The 20,872-nt window shown below is 35.3% G+C and overlaps 1 protein-coding gene across 4 annotated transcripts in view; it reads left to right on the top strand.

The window, feature by feature from the left end:
• Window positions 1-20,872, top strand: part of TERB1 (telomere repeat binding bouquet formation protein 1) — an 85,001-nt gene that overhangs the window by 42,845 nt on the left and 21,284 nt on the right. For all 4 annotated transcript variants that reach the window (XM_057492668.1, XM_057492667.1, XM_057492669.1 and 1 more), the window contains 6 exons: window positions 4,730-4,861; window positions 5,714-5,774; window positions 5,867-5,982; window positions 6,082-6,204; window positions 18,245-18,397; window positions 19,740-19,871. In XM_057492668.1, the coding sequence (XP_057348651.1) occupies window positions 4,730-4,861; window positions 5,714-5,774; window positions 5,867-5,982; window positions 6,082-6,204; window positions 18,245-18,397; window positions 19,740-19,871 (717 nt within the window). The remainder of the gene's footprint in view (window positions 1-4,729; window positions 4,862-5,713; window positions 5,775-5,866; window positions 5,983-6,081; window positions 6,205-18,244; window positions 18,398-19,739; window positions 19,872-20,872) is intronic.

Raw genomic sequence — 20,872 nt, 5'->3', positions numbered from 1 at the left:
AGACAAAGACACCACAATAAAAGGAAATTACCAACTAATATCCCTGATGAACATAGATGCAAAAATACTCAACAAAATATTAGCAAATTGAATTCAAAATACATCAAAAAGATCATACATCATGATCAAGTAGGATTTATTCCAGGGATGCAAGGATGGTACAACATTCGAAAATACATCAACCTCTTCCAGCACATCAACAAAAAGAGGACAAAAATCACATGATCATCTCCATGGATGCTGAGATAGCATTCAACAAAATTGAACATCCATTCATTATAAAAACTGACCAAAAGGGTATAGAGCGTAAGTACCTCATCATACCGAAGGCTATATATGACAAACCAACAGCCAAAATCATACTTAATAGTGAAAAGCTGAAAGCTTTTCATTTAAGACTGTGAAGAAGACAAGGATGCCCACTCTCCCCACTTTTATTAAACAAATTCTGGAGGTCCTAGCCATGGCAATCGGACAACACAAAAAAATAAAAGGCATCCAGATTGGTAAGGAAGAAGTTAAACTGTCCTCTTTGCCGATGACATGATATTGTACACAAAAACCCTAAAGAATTCGCCCCAAAACTACTAGAACTAATAACTGAATTCAGCAAAGTTGGAGGATACAAAATCAATACACAGAAATATGTTGTAATCCTATATGCTAACAATGAACTAGCAGAAAGTGAAATCAGGAAAACAATTGCATTCACAATTGCATCAAAAAGAATAAAATATGTAGGAATAAACCTAACAAAGGAAGTGAAAGACCTATACCCTGAAAACTACAAGACCCTTATGAGACAAATTAAAGAAGATACCAATAAATGGAAATAAATCCTATATTTATGAATAGGAAGAATAAATGTTGTCAAAATGGCCATCATGCCTAAAGCAATCTACAGATTGAGTTCAATCCATATCAAAATACCAATGGCATTCTTCAATGAATTAGAGCAAATAGTTATAACATTCATATGGAACCACAGAAGACCTCGAATAGCCAAAGCAATCCTGAGAAGGAAGAAATAAAGCAGGGGGTTCTCACTTCCCAGCTTCAAGCTCTACTACAAAGCCACAGTAATCAAGACAATTTGGTATTGGCACAAGAACAGACCCATAAATAAGTGCAACAGAATAGAGTCCAGATATTAACCCAAGCATATATGGTCAAATAATATATGATAAAGGAGCCATGGATGTACAGTGGGGAAATGATAGCCTCTTCAACAGCTGGTGTTGGCAAAACTGAACAGCTACATGTAAGAGAATGAAATTGGATTACTACCTAACTCCATACACAAAAGTAAACTCAAAATGGATCAAAGACCTGAATGTAAATTGTGAAACCGTAAAAGTCTTAGAAGAAAAACAGACAAAACTCCCTTGAATATAAACATGAGCAACTTTTTAATGAACATATCTCCCCGGCAATGGAAACAAAAGCAAAAATGAATTAGTGGGACTATATCAAACTAGAAAGCTTCTGTACAGCAAAGGACACCATCAATAGAACTAAAAGGCATCCTACAGTATGGGAGAATATATTCATAAATAACATGTGATAAAGGATTGACATCCAAAAGGGTTGGCCCCTCAACAAACAAAAGCAAATAATCCAATTAAAGAATGGGGAGAGGATCTGAACACTTCTCCAAAGAAGAAATTCAGATGGCCAGCAGGTACATGAAAAGATGCTCCACATCCCTAATCATCAGGGAAATGCAAATTAAAACCACAATGAGATATCACTTCATGCCAATTAGGATGGCCACCATCCAAAAGACAAACAGCAACAAATGTTGGTGAAAATGTGGTGAAAGGGCAACCCTCCTACAGTACTGGTGGGAATGTAAATTAGTTCAACCATTGTGCAAAGCAGTATGGAGGTTCCTCAAAAAACTAAAAAAAGAAATACCATTTGACCCAGGAATTCCACTTCTAGGAATATACCCTAAGAATGCAGGAGCCCAGTTTGAAAAAGACATGCACCCCTATGTTTATTGTAGCACTATTTACAATAATCAAGAAATGGAAGGACCTATGTGTCCATCAGTAGATGAATGAGTAAAGAGGATGCGGTACATATACATAGTGGAACATTATTCAGCCATAAGAAGAAAATAAATCCTACCATTTTCAACAACATGGATGGAGCTAGAGGGTACTATGCTTAGTGAAATTAGCCAGGCGGAGAAAGACATACCAAATGATTTCGCTCATCTGTAGAGTATAAGAACAAAGCAAAAATTGAAGGAAGAAATCAACAACAGACTCACAGAACCCAAGAATGGACTAACAGTTATCAAAGAGAAAGGGAGTAGGGAGGTAGGTAGGTTGGAAGGGAGGGATATGGGGGGAAAAGGGGCATTACGATTAACACACATAATGTAGTGGGGGTGCACAGGGAAGGTAGTATAGCACAGAGAATCCAAGTAGTGACTCCATTGTATCTTACTATGCTGATGAAAAGTGACCGTAATGGGGTATGTGGTAGGGTCTTGATAATGGGGGGAGTCTAGTAACCAGGATGTTGGTTGTGTGATTGTATATTAATGATACCAAAATTTTAAAAAATACCAATAAATGGAAATACATCCTGTGCTCATGGATAGGATGCATAAATACTGTCAAAATGGCCATCCTGCCTAAGGCAATTTACAGATTCAATTGCAATCCCTATCAAAATACCAACAGCATTCTTCAACGAACTAGAGCAAATAGTTCTAAAATTCATATGGAATGACAAAGGACCCCGAATAGCCATAGCAATCCTGAGAATGAAGAATAAAGCTGGTGGGATTATGCTCCCTTCCCTCAAGTTCTACTACAAGGCCAGAGTAATCAAGACAATTTGGTACTGGCACAACAGACGCATAAATCAATTGAACAGAATAGAAAGCCCCAATATAATCCCAAGTGTAGGTGGTCAATTAATATATGCTAAAGGAGCCATGGATATACAATGGGGAAATGACAGCCTTTTCAACAACTGGTGCTGGCCAAATTGGACAACTACATGTAAGAGAATGAAACTGGATTATTGTCTATCTCCATACAGAAAAGTAAACTCAGAATGGATCAAAGACTTAAATGTTAGTCATGAAACCATAAAACTCTTAGAATAAAAAAAAGGCAAAAATCTCTTGAATATAAAATATGAGCAACTTTTTCCTGAACATATCTTCTTGGGCAAGGGAAAGAAAAGTACAAATGAACAAGTGGGACTACATGGAACTAAAAAGCTTCTGTACACCAAAGGACACCATCAGGAGAACAAAAAGGCATCCTACAGTATGGGAGAATATATTTGTAAATGACATATCCGTAAAGGGGTTAACATCGAAAATATATAAAGAACTCACATGCCTCAATACCCAAAAAACAAATAACCCGAGTAAAAAGTGGGTGGAGGGTGTGAACAGACAGTTCTCTGAAGAAGAAATTCAGATGTCCAGCAGGCATATGTAAAGATGCTCTACATTGCTGATTATCAGGGAAATGCACATTAAAACTGCAATGAGATATCACCTCACATCAGTTAGGATGGCCAACACAGAAAAGAATAGCAACAAGAAATGCTGGCGAGGATGCAGAGAAAGGGGAACCCTCCTACACTGCTGGTGGGAATGTAAACTAGTTCAACTATTGTGGAAAGCAGTATGGAGGTTCTTCAAAAAACTCAAAATAGAAACACCATTTGACCTAGGAATTCCACTCCTAGGAATTTACCCGAAGAAAACAACTCAGATTCAAAAAGGCATGTGCACCCCTGTGTTTATTGCAGCACTATTTACAATAGCCAAAATGTGGAAGCAACCTAAGTGTCCATCAATAAATGAATGGGTAAAGAAGATGTGGTACATATACACAATGGAATGCTATTCAGCCATAAGAAAGAATCAAGTCCTACCATTTGCAACAATATAGATGGAGCTGGAGGGTATTATGCTCAGTGAAATAAGTCAGGCAGAGAAAAACAAATACCAAAGGATTTCCCTCATTTGTGGAGTGTAACAACAAAGCAAAACTGAAGGAACAAAGCTGCAGCAGGATTACAGAGTCCAAGAAGGGACCAGCAGTTACCAAAGGGGATAAGTGGTTCAGGGTGGGTTGTGAGGGAGGGGGAAGGGGATTCAGGGGTATTATGATTGGTACACATGGTGTTGGGGAGATCACAGGGAAGACAGTGTAGCACAGAGAAAACAAGTAGTGACTCTGGCATCTTACTACATTGATGGACAATGACTGTAATGGTGTATGGGTGTGACTTGATAATATGGGTGAATGTAATAACCACTGTGTTTTTAATGTGAAACCTTCGTAAGAGTGTTTATCAATGACACCTTAATTTTAAAAATAGCTCAAGTATCGTGTGTCCTTGTTTTCTAAAGCAGGTTTCTGAATGTTTTTGATTTTTTCTTCCTAAGTGTTATTTACTCAGCGTCTTAAAATTTTTTTTTATATTTAAATTTTTTTTAGAAATTCTGTGGGATTAGGATACATATTTTGGAGTCTCAGTCAAGTACTTCTGGTTAAGATATTGATTCTTTGGTCTGCTAATTGAGTAAGCAAATATGAATTGGTCAGAAATTTCATTGTGTATAATTGTTAATGAAATGCGATCTGGTTGAGAACCATCCATTTGGCACCCTTATATTTTATTTAATGTATTTTGAAACTTGTCTTTGTTAATGCATAGAAATTAAAATCATACTTTTATATTTCAGTTTACTGTCAGCAGTCTTTGTGCACTTCAGAGTTGTTTGAAGACCTAACCTGGTTCTTATCTAATAATGATTCGAATACAAATTTGAAAAGAATGTCTGTCTATGTTATTTTGGTTCTAGTTTCAAAAAATAGTAAGTATATTCTCTTATGTTGTAGAAACAATTTTGGAAAACAATAAATTGGAAGTCATTATTAATCCTCTCATTCTAGTCCTTTTGTCAGTGTCATTTTTACTTACTGACTTCTGAAAAGTACTAGCATTAAAGACAAGAGAATACTATGTTGTAATTCTTTGGTATTTTTAATTTTAAAAAATACTTAAGTGATTCATATTATTTAATTAACATTGTAAAGAACAACTTTAAAAGCAAAAGAGAAGCATATAAGTTAGTTTGGTTGTTTTTCTACTTAACTGGCCATTTAGTTACAGTGTTTATCAGCCAGCAGTGGCCTTACATTTCATGTAGCTCTTCTTTGCAAAAGTTTTATTTTTTGTGTTTTTAGTTTTTATTTTAGAAGAATTTTAGATTTAGAAAAAGTCTGCAAAAATAGTATCAATTGTTCCTGATATCTGCTGCCCAGGTTAAGGTTATTTTATAACATCACATTATTTAAATCTTCAAATTATTAGAAATTTTATAAGCATTTAAAATGCTTTTAGATTTTATTTTCCCTATTTTGAGTTTATTTATTTTTTCTATTTTGAAGCATATTTTGATATTGTAATACAGAAACATGCAAAACAAGTGTTTTGTAATTTTTAAAGGACACTTCAATGCTGTCATTCTCTAAGCATATGTAATGTTTTTTCTGTATAAGCTTGAGTAAAGATATTTATCTGCTGCAATTTGTGTTAAGCTTTGTAATACTTTTAAGTTATTCAAAGTTACTTATTAAAAATACTACTTAAATGTTGTTTTCTATTTCTACAAAAATATTTCTAAACAAAAGTCATATGTAATACATACTTTTTTTTTTTTAAGGAACTGGACAAACACTTGTGAGAGAAACAGGTTGTATTACAGTTCTGTCAAAGTTGTTCAGGTAAGCAAATATAAATTTGGTATTGATTATTTATTACTTAAAATCTTAATATATTTGTATTAATTTACTTTGTTTTCTTTTTAACCTAATAGGGAAGCTCTTTCAAAGCATGAGGTGAATTTATCAGATAAAAATGTTTTCCAGTGTTATCAGCTGTGGTCTTCAGTGTGTAGTACTCTGTGTGTGTGTGTCAACAATCCTCAAAATGGTAATTATCGTGAATATTTAAAAATTAAGATAAATATAAAAACAAATGAAAAATTATATTTCCAAAAATATCAAACATTATTGACTTACCTCCTTTCAGATGAAAATCAAACGTTTTGCTGTTCACTTTTTCCACATGCTAATGACTGGCTAACAAATTCCAAGAAACCTGAGATAATTCGCCCTCTCTGCTCATTTATTGCATTCACTCTTGCAAATAACAGTAAGTATTCAATATTTTCTAGGTTATACTTGAGGAAACATATTTCAAAACATAACAAAAACTTATCAAGTTATTATTGAATTAATATAATTAATGGACTGATTTTATTCCAATATAAATTGGTTTATTTTAGATGTATTTGAACTATTACAAATAGGAAAATCTTTAAAGAGATATTGTGAAAAAGATACTGGGAACACGGTGGTGGTAGTATAGTTTTGAGTCTCCCCAGATAACCTCACAAAAAACAACAACTAAACAGCAAAACCAAAAGCCCACAGAGTGTGTTCTCTGACCACATAGAATTAGACATGAATAGAAATAAGACATAAAAATTCCCAGATATATGCAAATTAAACATCTCAGTACTAAAAAAACAAAAAGCACAATGTATGAGTGAAAGAATAAGTCATAAAGAAATCAGAAATATTTTTAACTGAATGATAATTAAAACAATATAAAGTAAACTGGGATTCTGTGAAAGCAGTGTTTACAGGGAAATGTGTAGTGATAAGACTTGCATAAGGAAAGAAGAAAGGTCTCAAATCAATTATATTAGTTTCCACCTAAGAAACTACATAACAAAGCAAGTTAAATTCAAAGTAAGCATATTGAAGAATAAAACAAAGAGGTCAGAAATCAAGGAAATAGAAAGCAGAATAGAGAAAAATCAGTGAAACCAAAACCTAGTTCTTTGAAAAGATCAATAAAATGGATCTTTTGACAAGACTAAGCATGAAATAAAGAGAGAAGGCCCAAATTAACAATATCAGGAGTGAGAGATGACATCACTGTAGAGCTTAACAGATATTAAAAGACTAATAAAGGAATAGTAGAAAATAACTTTATGCCAACAACCAAATATGACAATTTACATGAATTGGACAAAGTCTTTGAAAGACAAAGACTACCGAAGCTTACTCAAGAAGAAATAGATGCCCTAAGTATTCCTATATCTATTAAAGAAATCAAATTTGTAGTTTAAAACCTTCACAGAGAAGACACCAATAAATGTAAGTCTATCCCATGCTCAAAGATAGGAAAAATTAATATTTTCAAAATGGCCATCCTGCCCAAAGCAATTTACAGATCAACCCAATCCCTATCAAAATACCAACAGTATTTTTCAATGACCTAGAACAAATAGTTCTAAAATTCTTATGAAACCACACAAGACTCCAAATAGCCAAAGCAATCCTAAAAAAGAACAACAAAGCTGAGGGGATTACACTCCCTGACTTCAAGCTCTACCACAAAGCCACAGTAATCAAAACAACTTGGTACTGGCACAAGAACAGACCCACAGATCAATGGAACAGAATAGAGAGCCCATATATAAACCCACACACCTATGGCTAATTAATCTATGATACAGGAGACAGATGACAACGACCTCTTCAACAAGTAGTGTTGGCAAAACTGCACAGCTACATGTAAGAGAATGAAACTGGATAATTAACTCCATATACAAAAATAAACTTGAAATGGATCAGAGATCATGAAACCATAAAACTCTTAGAAGAAAACATAGGCAAGATCTTTTGAATATAAATATGAGAAATTTTTTCCTGGACACATGACTCTGGGCAAAAATGAACAAGTAGGACTACATCAAACTAAAAAGCTTCTGTACAGCAAAGGACATCAGCAGAACTAAAAGACATCCTACAGTATGGGAGAATATATTCATAAATGGCTCATCTGATAAATGGTTAATGTCCAAAATATACAAAGAACTCATACACCTCACCCAAAAAACAAATAACCTGGTTAAAAAATGGGCAGAGGACCTGAACAGACATTTCTCCAAAGAAGAAATACAGACTATGCATGAAATAAAGAGAGAAGGCCCAAATTACCAATATCAGGAGTGAGAGATGACATCACTATAGAGCTTAACAGATATTAAAAGAGTAGTAAAGGAATAGTAGAAAACAAATTTATGTCAACAACTAAATATGATAATTTACATGAATTGGACCAAGTCTTTGAAAGACAGACTACCGAAGCACGTGAAAAGATGTCAACAGGCACGTGAAAAGATGCTCCATATAGCTAATCATCAAGGAAATACAAATTAAAACCACAATGAGATATCACCCTACATCAGTTATAATCGCCACTACCAAAAAAACAAGAAATAACAAGTGTTGGTGAGGATGTGGAGAAATAGAAACCCTCCTGTTGGTGGGAATGTTAAATTGTTGCAGCCACTTTGGAAAGCTGTATGGAGGTTCCTCAGAAAACAAAATAGAAACGCCACTCGACCCAGTAATTCCACTTCTAGGAATTTATCTGAAGAAAACAAGATTCCTGATTCAAAAAAGATATATGCAAATTCAGATGGCCAACAGGCACATGAAAAGATGCGCCACATTGCTAATCACCAGAGAAATGCACATTAAAACCACAATGAGATATCACCTCACACTGGTAAGGACTACCATCATCCAAAAGACAGACAACAACAAATGCTGGCAAGGATGTGGATAAAGGGGAACCCTCCTGCAGTGCTGGTGGGAATGTAAACTAGTTCAACCATTGTGGAAAGCAGTATGGAGGTTCCTCAAAAAAGTCAAAATAGAAATACCATTTGACCCAGGAATTCCACTCCTGGGAATGTACCCTAAGAATGCAGGAGCCCAGTTTGAAAAAGACATATGCACCCCTATGTTTATCACAGCACTATTTACAATAGCCAAGAAATGGAAGCAACTTAAGTGTTCATCAGTAGATAAATGGATAAAGAAGATGTGGTACATATACACAATGGAATATTATTCAGCCATAAGAAGAAAACAAATCCTACCATTTGCAACAACATGGATGGACCTAGAGGGTATTATGCTCAGTGAAATAAGCCAGGTGGAGAAAGACAAGTACCAAATGATTTCACTCATCTGTGGAGTATAAGAACAAAGCAAAAAGTAAAGGACCAAAAACAGCAGCAGACTCACAGAACCCAAGAATGGACTAACGGTTACCAAAGGGAAAGGGACTGGGGAGGATGGGTGGGAAGGGAGGGATAAAGGGGAAAAAGAGGCATTATGATTAGTGCACATAATGTAGCAGTGGGGGACACGGGAAAGGCAGTATATACAGAGAAGACAAGTAATGATTCTATAGCATCTTACTATGCTGATGGACAGTGGCTGTAACGGGGTATGTGTGGGGGCACTTGATAATAGGGGCAGTCTAGTAACCATAATGTTGGTCAAGTAATTGTACATTAATGATACCAAAGAAACACACACACAAAATACATGCACCCCTATGTTTAGCACCATAGTTTTTGCAATAGCCAAGATATGAAAGAAACCTAAATGTCCATGAATAGATGAATGGATACAGAAGTGGTACATATATACAATAGAATATTATTCAGCCATAAAAAGAAAAGAAACCTTTCTATTTGCAACAACATGGTTGGATCAAGAGGGTATTATGCTCAGTGAAATGAGCTAGGCAGAGAAAGACAAATACATATGATTTCTCTTATTTGTGGAATATAAAAGCAAAGCAAAACAGAAGGAAGAAGGCAGCATAGACTCGTAGACACCAAGAAGTGACTAGTGGTTATTAAGTGGGAGGGATTGGGGTGGGTTGAGGGGGGGAGGAGAAGGGGGAAAAAAGGGCACAATAATTCATATTCACAATATAATTTGGTCATGGGGATGGTAGTACAGCATGGAAAGTAGAGTCAATGATTCTCTAACTTTTAAAATTAAAGTATCATTGATAAAAATCTTACATTGGATTCAAATGTACAACACAGTGGTTCAACAATTACCCATGTCATTAAATCTTTACCACCTCTAGTATCATTACTACCTATCAGCATAGTAAGATGTTACTGGATTTGTCATATATGGCCTTTATTATGTTGAGGTATGTATGCTCTCAACCCATTTTGTTGAGTTTTTATCATGGATGTTGAATTTTTTCAAATGCTTTTTCAGTATCCATTGAGTTGATCTTTTTGTTAATGTGATATTGATTGATTTATGAATTTTGTACCATCCTTGCATCCCTGGAGTAAATCCCACTTGGTCATGATGGATGATCTTTTTTTATGTATTTTTAGTTAGGTCTGCTAGTATTTTGTTGAGGATTTTTGTGTCTTTGTTCATCAGGGATATTGGTCTACAGTTTTTGTGTGTGGTGTCTTTGCCTGGTTTTGGTATTAGAGTGATGCTGGCCTCATAGAATGAGTTTGGAAGTATTCCCTCCTCTTCTACTTTTTGGAATACTTTAAGAAGGATGGGTATTAGGTCTTCTTTAAATGTTTGGTAGAATTTGGCTGTGAAGCCAACTGGTATAGGTATTTTTTCTTAGGTAGTTTTTTGATTACCAGTTTGATTTCATTGCTGGTAATTGGCCTGTTCAGATTTTTTCTTTCTTCCTACATTAATCTTGGTTGTATTTTTCTAGGAAGTTGTCCATTCTAGGTTGTCCAATTTATTTACATAAATTTGCATAGTACTCTCTAATAATTCTTTGTATTTCTATGGTGTCCATTGTGCTTATTTCTTCTTCATTTATGATTTTGTTTATGTGTGTACACTCTTTTCCTTGATAAGTCTGACTAGGGGTTTATCTATTTTGTTTATTTTCTTGAAGAACCAGCTCCTGCTTTCACTGATTTTTTCTGTTGTTTTATTCTTCTCTATTATATTTATTTCTGCTCTGATCTTTTTATGTCTTTCCTCCCACTATCTTGAGGATTCATTCTTCTTTGTCTTCTTTAATTGTGAATTTAGACTGTTTATTTGGGATTGTTCTTGTTTCTTGAGGTAAGCCTGCATTGCTATGTACTTTACTCTTAGAACTGCCTTTGCTGCATCCCACAGATTTTGGGATGTTTAATTTTTATTTTCATTTGTCTTCATGTATTGCTTGATTTCTATTTTAATTTGTTCATCAAACTATTGATTATTTAGGAGCACGTTGCTTAGCCTCCATGTGTTTGTAGGCTTTTTTTATTGCTTTATGTAATTTATTTCTAGTTTCATAACGTTGTAGTCTTAGAAGCTGCTTGATACAATTTCAGTCTTTTTAAATTCACTGAGGCTCTTTTTGTGGCCTAGTATGTGAAGTGTTCTGGAAAATGTTCCATGTGCATTTGACAAGAATATGTATCCTGCTGCTTTTGGGTGGAATGTTCTGTCAATGTCTGTTATGTCCAACTATTCTAAAGTATTGTTCATTGCCTCTGTTGCCTTACTTATTTTCTGTCTGGGTGATCTGTCTTTTGGTGTGAGTGTTGTGTTGAAGTCTCCTAAAATGAATGTGTTGCATTCTGTTTCCCCCTTTAATTCTGTTAGTATTTGTTTCACATATTTTGGTCTTCCTATATTGGGTGCATAGATATTTATAGTAGTTATATCCTCTTGTTAGACTGACCCCTTTGTCATTATGTAATGTCCTTCTTTGTCCCTTGTTACTTTCTTTTTTTTGAAATCTATTTTGCTGATACAGGTACTGGTACTCCTTTTTTCTCTCTATTAGTTGCATGAAATATCTTTTTCCATCCCTTCACTTTTAGTCTGTGAATGACTTTGGGTTTGAAATGAGTCTCTTATAGGCAGCATATAGATGGGTCATGTTTTGTTATCCATTCTTCCACTCTGTGTATTTTGATTGGTGCATTCAGCCATTTACATTTAAGATGAATATTAATATGTACTTATTGCCATTTTATTATTTTGTTTTTTTTATGAAGGTATAATTGATACACAATCTTATAAAGGTTTCATATGAACATTGTGGTTACTAAATTCAGCCATATTATCACATCCCCCCCCATTGCAGTCACTGTCCATTAATGTAGTAAGATGCTATAGAGTCACTACTTTGTCTTCTCTGCTATACTGCCTTCCCCGTGCACCCATACATTATGTGTGCTAATCATATTTCTCATTTTTATAGCTCCTCTCTTTTCTTTTTTTCTCTCTTATGCTCTTCTCTTGTTACTTGATGAATTTCTTTAGTTTTGTGATTAATTTTTCTTTCTTTCTCTCTCTCTCTCACTTTCTTTTTTTTTCCGGATTGTAGGCTTTAGTTTTGTGGTTACCAAATGTTCAAGAATAACTTCCTTACTATACAAGTCTATCTTTTTTTTTGTATTAAACTATCATTATACAATCTTATGATGGTTTCAGATATACAACCCAGTGGTTCAACATTCACCCATATTATCAAGTCCTTACCCACTCCATTGCAGTCACTGTCCATCAATGTAGTAAGATGTTATAGAGTCATTAACTGTATTCTCCATGCTGTACTACCGTCCCAGTGACCAACCTATATTGTGATTGTAAATTATTGTGCCCCTTAATTCCCTTCTTCCTCAACCCTTCCCAAACCCTCCTTTTTAGTAACCACTAGTCCCTTACCAGTGTCTAAGAGTGTACTGCTATTTTGTTCCTTTTATGACAATGTATCTTAAATTGCTGATTACTGTATTTCAAACACAATCTAAAGGTGCTTTTTTTTCCTTCTTCTTCTTCATCCTCCACACTTTATGTATTAGATGTCATAATCTGTACTTTTTGTGTATCCCTTGACTGATTTTCTGAGTTGTTTGTTTTGCTCTTTGTTTTAATTAGTAGCTGCTTGGTAATTAATTGGTTTACTACCTTTACTGTGTGTTTGTTTTCACTGGTGAAAGCTTAGTAACATTTCCATCTACAGCAATGCTTTAACATATCCTGTAAGACTAGTTTAGGGGTTGTGAATTCCTTCAACTTTTGTTTCTCTGGAAATTGTTTAATTCCTGCTTCAAATTTAAATGATAATCTTGCTGATTAGAGGATTCTTGGTTGGAGGCCCTTCTGTTTCTACATTAAACATATCATGCCACCCTTCTGGCCTGTAAATTATCTGATGAGAAGTCTGCTGATAGCCTAATGGGATTTCCTTTATAAATAATCTTTTTTTCTCTCTCTCTGGCTGCTTTCAACATTCTCTCCTTATCCTTGATCTTTGCTATTTTAATTATATGTCTTGGTGTTGTCCTCCTGGGGTTCCTTTTGTTAGGGGCTCTCTGCACTTCCATGACCTGAGTGTCTATTTCCTTCCCCAGATTGGGGAAGTTTTAAACAATTATTTCCTCAAAGAGACTTTCCATCGCTTTGTCTTCCTCTTCTTCTGGTACCCCTATTGTTCAAATATTGCTCCATTTGGGTTGGTAATACAGCTCTCTTATTCTTTCTTTCCTAGAGATCTTTTTTTCTTTTTTCCTGTTCCCTCATTTCCATTTTATTTATAGCTTCTTCAAACTGTGATAATCTGCTTTTAAATCCCTCCATTGTATGTTTCACTTCAGATAGTATATTCTTACGTTCTGAGTGGCTCCTTTTCAGGTCTTCTGAGATCTTGAATATTTTTCTGTGTATCTGTGAGCATGTTTATGACTTTTACTTTGAAATCTTTATCAAGAAGATTGATTTTTGCTTCATTTAGCTCTCTTTCTGGTCCTGTCTTGTAGTTTTGTTAGGAACATATTCCTCTTCCTCCTCATTTTGTCAGGATTTCTGTGTTTCCTCCTTAATATTAGATGGCTCTGCTTCTTCTTCACCTATGGAGTAATACATTTATGAGTGTAGCACTAGAGATAAGCACCCTCTAGGGCCCAGCAGCTGAAGACTCCTTACTTTCTGGTGCATGAACCCTAGCTGTTGGTGTGCAATGGGCAGGGCTGCCTTTCTGTTTTGCTTGTAGTGGTCTGATTCTTGTAGGTGGTCAGTTTGTTTTGGCCATGCCTTTTTGGTCAGCACAGAAGCCTCTGCTGAAGTAGCTGTGGGCAGGGCCATCCTCTGCCTAGCCTGCAGCAGTGGCAGGGCTTCAGGGTTAATAGGGAAGGTGGGATGATGTGCAACTCTGCCCAGGGCAAATGCGCAGCACCTGACTTGGGCACCCACAGGGAGGAAGGAACTCTTGGGGTGGCTCCTGCAGGCACCTCTCCAGTTCAGCTGAAACAGAGCCAGTAAAGCTGGGAGAGTCTCCCTCTGCCTAGAAGACAGCAAAGTCTGACATTGTTGCCAGGCCGGGTGGGTTGTCTGCAGGCCATGTGTGCAGTGCTTAACCTTGGGGCTTCATTGCCAACGAGGGAGATGGAGTGTCTGGGGCTCCCAAGAGTTCCCAACCTATTGAGCTGAGGGCAGGTTGGGGAGGTATTTTCCACCTGCATTTTCTCCTGAGAAGAGAGCTCCATCAAATACTGACCCCTCTCGTACCCCTCCCGCTGCTGGGAAGTCTTTCAAACTGCTTTTCTTTTGTCTCAGGAGGACTGGTGGAACATGCCTGTTCTCCACAAGCAGCTGGGATCTCAGCTTCTCTGAGAGTTTCACATGTCTTTCTTGTCCAGCCCTGTTAATCACCAAAACACCATGTAATGTGGGCTCATGCTCCTGGAGCAGATCTCCAGGACCAGGTGTTCAATGATCCTGGGCTCCTATCCCCTCCCCGCTGTTCCTCTTTCTCCTGCCTGTGGGGTGGGGTTGGGGGAAGGCTTGGGACTCGGTTCCCCACCGGATCTCGGTTTTGCCACTTTACCCTTTTCTGTGAGGTCTTCTCTTCTTCCCCAGATGTAGGTAGTCTATTCTGCAGTCTTCAGGTCATTTACAGGTTTAGTTGTATTTTTTTATGTATTTTTGTGTTTTATGTATTTTGGGTGGAAGTTTATGCCTCACCTTCCTATTCCACCATGTTTTTCTACCTCTGTAACATCTTTCTATGTTGATAGATAGTACTGCACTACAGTGGGGTGAGGATTTCATAATATGGGTAACCATTGAACTACTATGTGGTATATTTGAAACCAACATAAGATTGTATATCAAGGGTACTTCAATAAAAAACAAAATAAAACCTTCACAGAGGAAATTCCAGGCCCTGATGGCTTCATTGGTGAATTATATCAAACATTTAAGTGAAAAATTCTACATACATTATTCCAATAAAAGTGGAAGAAATACTTCCAAACACATAAGGCCAGCATTATTCCTACAAAAAAAGGTTTTGGAAGAAAACTATAGGCCAAAATACCCTTTATGAACATAGATGCAAAGATTCTTAACAAAATACTCACAATTCAAAGCCAGCAATATATAGAAAGGATAATATATTATGCTTAAGTGGTATTTATCATAGGAATGCAAGATTGGTCTAACATTGGAAAATTAAACATATACACAGACCAGAAAGGAAAACTATACAGATACCCCCAAAAATGCCGAAAAAGCTGTTCACGTAATTCAGCACATGTTCAAGACAAAAGTTTTTGGTAAACTATGAATAGAAAGGAACTTCCTTTATATGATAAAGGGCCTCTACAAAATACTGTAACTAACATACTTAATGGTGAAAGACTTCATGCTCTATCCCAAGACTGGAAAAGAAGATGGCCACTTTTACCACTTTAACATTTTACTGGATGTCCAAGCCAGTGCAATAAGACAGGAAAATGAAATAAAAGCCATAGAGATCGGAGAGAAAGATGAAGATACAGTATTTATTCATAGGTGATATTATTGTCTGAAGAAACTACACAAAAAGCTTCTAGAACTAAAGTGATTTTAGCAAGATTGCAGGATATATGGTCATATTCTGAAATCAATTGTATTTCTATATACTAGCAACAAACAATTGAGAACTTAAACTATCATTTACAATAAAATAAACAGGGATAAATCTAATGAAATATATTCTGTATGCTACAAATTAAAACATTGCTAAGATAAAACCTAAATTATAATGAGAGATATATTCTTGGACTGTAAGATACAATATTGTTAGAATGTCATTTCTCAAATTCATCTTTAGATTCATGGCATTCCCATCAAAATTCCAGCAGGCTTTTCTGTAAAATTTGACAGACTGATTCTAAAATTTACATGGAAATACAAAGGGACTAGTCTAGTCAAAACTGTTTTTGAAAAAGGACAAAATTGTATGATTTATATGACCTGATTTCAGTACTTACACAGTAATAAAGTGTGGGATTGATTTAAGTATAGACATAGTAGATCAATGAAATAAAATAGAGAGCCCATATATATATATAAAGATTGACTTTCTACAAAAGTACCATAATTCCATGTGGGAAAGATAGTCTTTTCATCAGCTGGTACTGGAAAAGTGGAGATTATATATATATATATATATATGAATTTCAACCCTTATACAGTATACCAAAAAAAACAAAACAAAACCCCTAGACCTTAATTTAAGAGGTAAAACTAAGAAATTTGTAGACAAAAACATAGGAGCAAATCTCTATAACTGGGGAGTAGACAGAATTCTTAGGGGCCAAGAGCCACTAAAGAAGAAATGATAAACACTGGACTTTATTGAAATTAAAATCTTTTGCTCTTCAAAAGATCCTGTTAAGATGGAAAGACAAGCCATAGATTGAGAGAAAATATTTGTGAAGTGTGCATCTGATAAAGAACTTGTACCCAGGATACCTAAAAGAACTCCACAAATCAGTAAGACAAAAAACAACCTAATGACTTAAAGATAGGCAAGATTTGGATAGATACTTCACCAAAGAAAATATGAATATTAAATAAGCACTTGAAAAGATGCTCAAAATCATTAATCTGCAGAGAAATCCAAACTAAAACCTCAAGGATCTATCACACCCACTAGCATGGGCTAAAAGCAAAGTCTGGTAATACTAAATATGGATGAGAATGTGGAACAACTAGAATTTTCTCACACTTTTTTGGTATATATCTATGTTCAGATGCTTAAAGCAAAAAGTCCTGTTTCAAATGCAAAGGAATATATCTCTATATTGTCAAAAATTGGAATTTATTTCCATGATGCTTTGATATTTCCTCTTTCTCTAAAGGCCGATTTGGATAACTAATAGTAAAAGACCCCTTTACTCTCGGCACACTGATATGAAAAATTAGAGAAAATTTGAAGTATTTAGTGTACAAGTGTTGATTAGCATGTTCTTCAGCTTATAAGCCTAAATATTGATTACAGGCTATAACTAAAATCTTATAGAGTCCCATTTTCATCTAAGCATTTAAACATACTTCCTTTTTCCAAGATTTTTTTTTTATGAAAATACTTTGTAGTAAGGAAGCCTATTTTGAAGTCTCCATACTACTGAAAATGTTTGCTTATCCTAAATTACATTTCCGGATACTTCCTTTCCCAGATGTAGGAAATTCTGAACATGGTCATTTTTTTTTTTTAGGTTAACATCTTTGTGTTTTATTGAAGTACTTTTTGTTTTTAAATCATCTTGGCTCAGTTTGTGGTAGTAGGTAGACTGGGAAGAAGGTTTGTGACAAAATTATAATCACTATCATTATATCCATTTGTTATAAACCCATTGCTGGAGTAGGGGCTGTAAAGACTACTGAATGCACAGACTCCTGGGATACTTTCCCATCCAAATCATTTTCAACAGGGAAACAGAAGTCTTCAGACTTAAAAAAAAATGTATCTGTCATTGAATCTTGCTTGGAATAGTAGTTAGGACTCTCAACAATATGTTATAATTTTATGTTCCAAGAAGTAGAGGAATTTCTTAAATAAGGTAGATGAAATACATGTTCTTTTGGAACTGTTAAATTACTTTGCCTTTTGTAGAGTCAAGCAATCCGAGGAATGAGTTACGTTGGAGTTTAGAAAATAGGCAGCTTGCTAATTGCAATACCAAGCTGAACGAATGAATCTACTCTTCCTAGCTCTATTGAAGGATTTGAGTTAAATAATGTCATTCTTGTGAAATATCCCAGTTCTTTCTAAATGAAACAAAAGAGATTATCTAGCACACAAGAAAAATACTGTACTGTACATGTAGTTGCATTATGTCAAGGTGAGTTTCTTACATAAGTAAGTTTTGATTATATATATTTACACACACAGGTAAGGATTAGATTTTCATTCTTTAATTTTGGGATTTTTTTAGTAAGCACATGAAAAAGTCAAGTTGTTGTATTTAGTGAAAATTAATTAAATGAAAGCGTACACTTGTCTATTTAGAGGTATTAATAGTTCTTCTTTATTCCTTAAGCATATGTCCAGAAATACTTTATATCTGTGGGTGGACTGGATGTATTGTCTCAAGTTCTTGTGCAACTGGAATCTGATTCACACAAGACTCCTTGCAGTGCTAAGCTTGCAGTGGTGGTGACAAAAACAGTGGATGCATGTATTGCTGATAATCGTGAGTGAAAATGTGTAGTAATTTTTCTAAAGTTGCATTCTGTTTGAATTCACCTTGGTGAGTTGAAATGGTAGCTTGAATACTAACATGGGTTGGACTTCCAGTTCCTCATGAGTGGGAAGGAATCTTAGGAATTATCTAGTTCAATTCCTCATTTTCCCATGGAAGGAAGTTAAGACTTCCCTAGGGGTTCAAATTGAGGTTTTCTGTCAAGTTCAATGATGGAATCAAGATAAGATCCTATCATTTCTAAACCTTTGTTTCACTTGAAAAGCAGCTTTAAATTTAAGAAAGTAAGGAACATTTTGGAGACATGAAGAATGGAAAACCTAATTTATAGATTTTTAAAATTATGTACATAAAGAGTTAAGGTATGCTTCTTTCTGCTAAGTATGAGGTCTGACTTAACCAACCATGACTAGTGAGTGGCAGAACCAGACTTGAACCCATGGATGCTTTCACATGTAGAAATACTGAGGAATGATCGTCTGTAAATCTTTGTAATAAGCAATTCTTGACATTCACAAATAATTGACAATAAATAGGTGACTATTTAAAAATCAGTTATTGAGAGCCTGCTAGTACTGGGCTCTGTGTGAGCTCTAGAGATAGAAAAATGATTAAGACATAGCTCCTTGAGAAATTCATTACCTTATAGTTGATATCAATATTGTTAGACTCTGGGAAAACTCTGTTAAAAACCCCATGAGAAGCCTAGTAAACATAATGTTCCTCATGTCATTGTAGATTAATGATACCAAAAAAACCACAAAAACCCCATGAGAAGTACAGCTTATAGTGGCAGATTTCTTGAATTTTGTTACATCTCAGCATAGCTTCAGGAATGCTTCACTGCATGTTAATATCAGTAGAACCATGGCCAGTTAATAATGTGTTTCAATAATTACTATTATAACAGTGGAAATTGGTTACGAAAGACTCCTTACTGTTCAGTCTAGATAAGGAGAGGTGTGTAAGGTGAGAGTAAGCATATTCAGCTTTTAGGAAGAGAGTATTATTACTTCATATTCACACCATTATGCAGGGAAGGTAAGAAGAAACCATTCTTCGAAAAATTTGCTTTAGTAAAATGTTTTTAGTATAGGAAGAGGGAATAATGAGGGCTATATAAGTCACTATCTTATTACAATACATATAGTTATATTCACACATATATACACATGTACATATTAGATGTTTTATGAAATATGAATATTAATATCATATAGACATGTAATATCACTCTCCCAGGTTAAGATCTGAAAAATAGTATATGTATAGTTGTAAGTGTTAAGTTTGTACTTAACTCTCTTTTTAATTTTTCTCTATTTTATACTAATAGCTACTTTCGGCATTATACTATCTAAGTACCACATTGTTTCAAAACTTCTGGCATTACTACTTCATGAAAGTCTGGATTCAGGAGAAAAATGTAGCATCATACTTACTCTTGGTCATTGCACAGAGGATTGTGGTAAATACTGAATTTATTTAGTGTGCTTATTAAACCAGTGGAGTAGAAATACACTTTTGTTTTTTTCCCGCAGTCATATGAAAGGCTTAAAAGTATTGTCTTTATTCTAGTCATTCAGGCCCCAAACCAGTCATTTTGCTCTGTATCCTCCTTCATCCATTACATTCATTCACTAAGACCTGTGGTTCTATTTCTGTTTACCCCTCCTATCCCTTTTGCCCAATTCCAGTGATAGCCTCCCAATTTAGACCCTATCCCCTCAGCATCTTTCATCAATGTTACTGCAATAGATTCCTCCCTGTGTTCCCCTCCTTCTCTCTCCATTTTTCAACCCATCCTTCACCCTGCTGCACAGACCTGATCCTATTCCCTTGCTGAAAACCTTCAAAAACTCTTTACCTGTCATTCTCTTCTCTCTTTTTTCTCCTCCCCTTCCATTTTCCTGCCTCTCTCTACTCCCCTCTAGCTCTCCCTCTGTCCACTCTCCTTCTCCTTTGCACCCTCTTCACTTTCCTTTCTCCTTTTCTGGGAAATCTCTCTCCTTTCTCTCTCCCAGTCCCACTTTGCTACTTTCTTGTCTTCGCTCTCTCTTGCTTCTTCTGCTTTCTCTCCCTTCCCTCATTTTTCATTCCCTCCACTAGTTTATTTCTCTATTGTTTCTCTTAGCCTCTGTATAATTTAGGATTTACTATAGCTTTAAAATGTTTTTATTTTTTTATTGAGGTTTATTTGACAACCATACTTTTTTTTAAGCCAACTGAGGGCAGACTGTTTTCACTTGTGAGTTATTACACTATTCTGTGGCTGTATATCAGATATCATCACTTATGAGATTTAGGTATTTTAGGTAAGTGGCTTGCTTCCTAATTGGAAAATACATATTTTTGAAGCTATTTTTTCCCTATTTTTAAATTTGAGCTGTATTTGTGATTATCACAAAGAAGAAATATGACCTCAAGCAGATAGTTTATGATTGAATAACTATCTTCTGCTTTCATTTT

Source organism: Manis pentadactyla, chromosome 15, assembly GCF_030020395.1.
Source record: "Manis pentadactyla isolate mManPen7 chromosome 15, mManPen7.hap1, whole genome shotgun sequence".
Taxonomy (NCBI): domain Eukaryota; kingdom Metazoa; phylum Chordata; class Mammalia; order Pholidota; family Manidae; genus Manis; species Manis pentadactyla.
The sequence above is the reverse complement of the archived record's forward strand: the minus strand, read 5'-3'. Positions and strand labels throughout refer to the sequence as shown.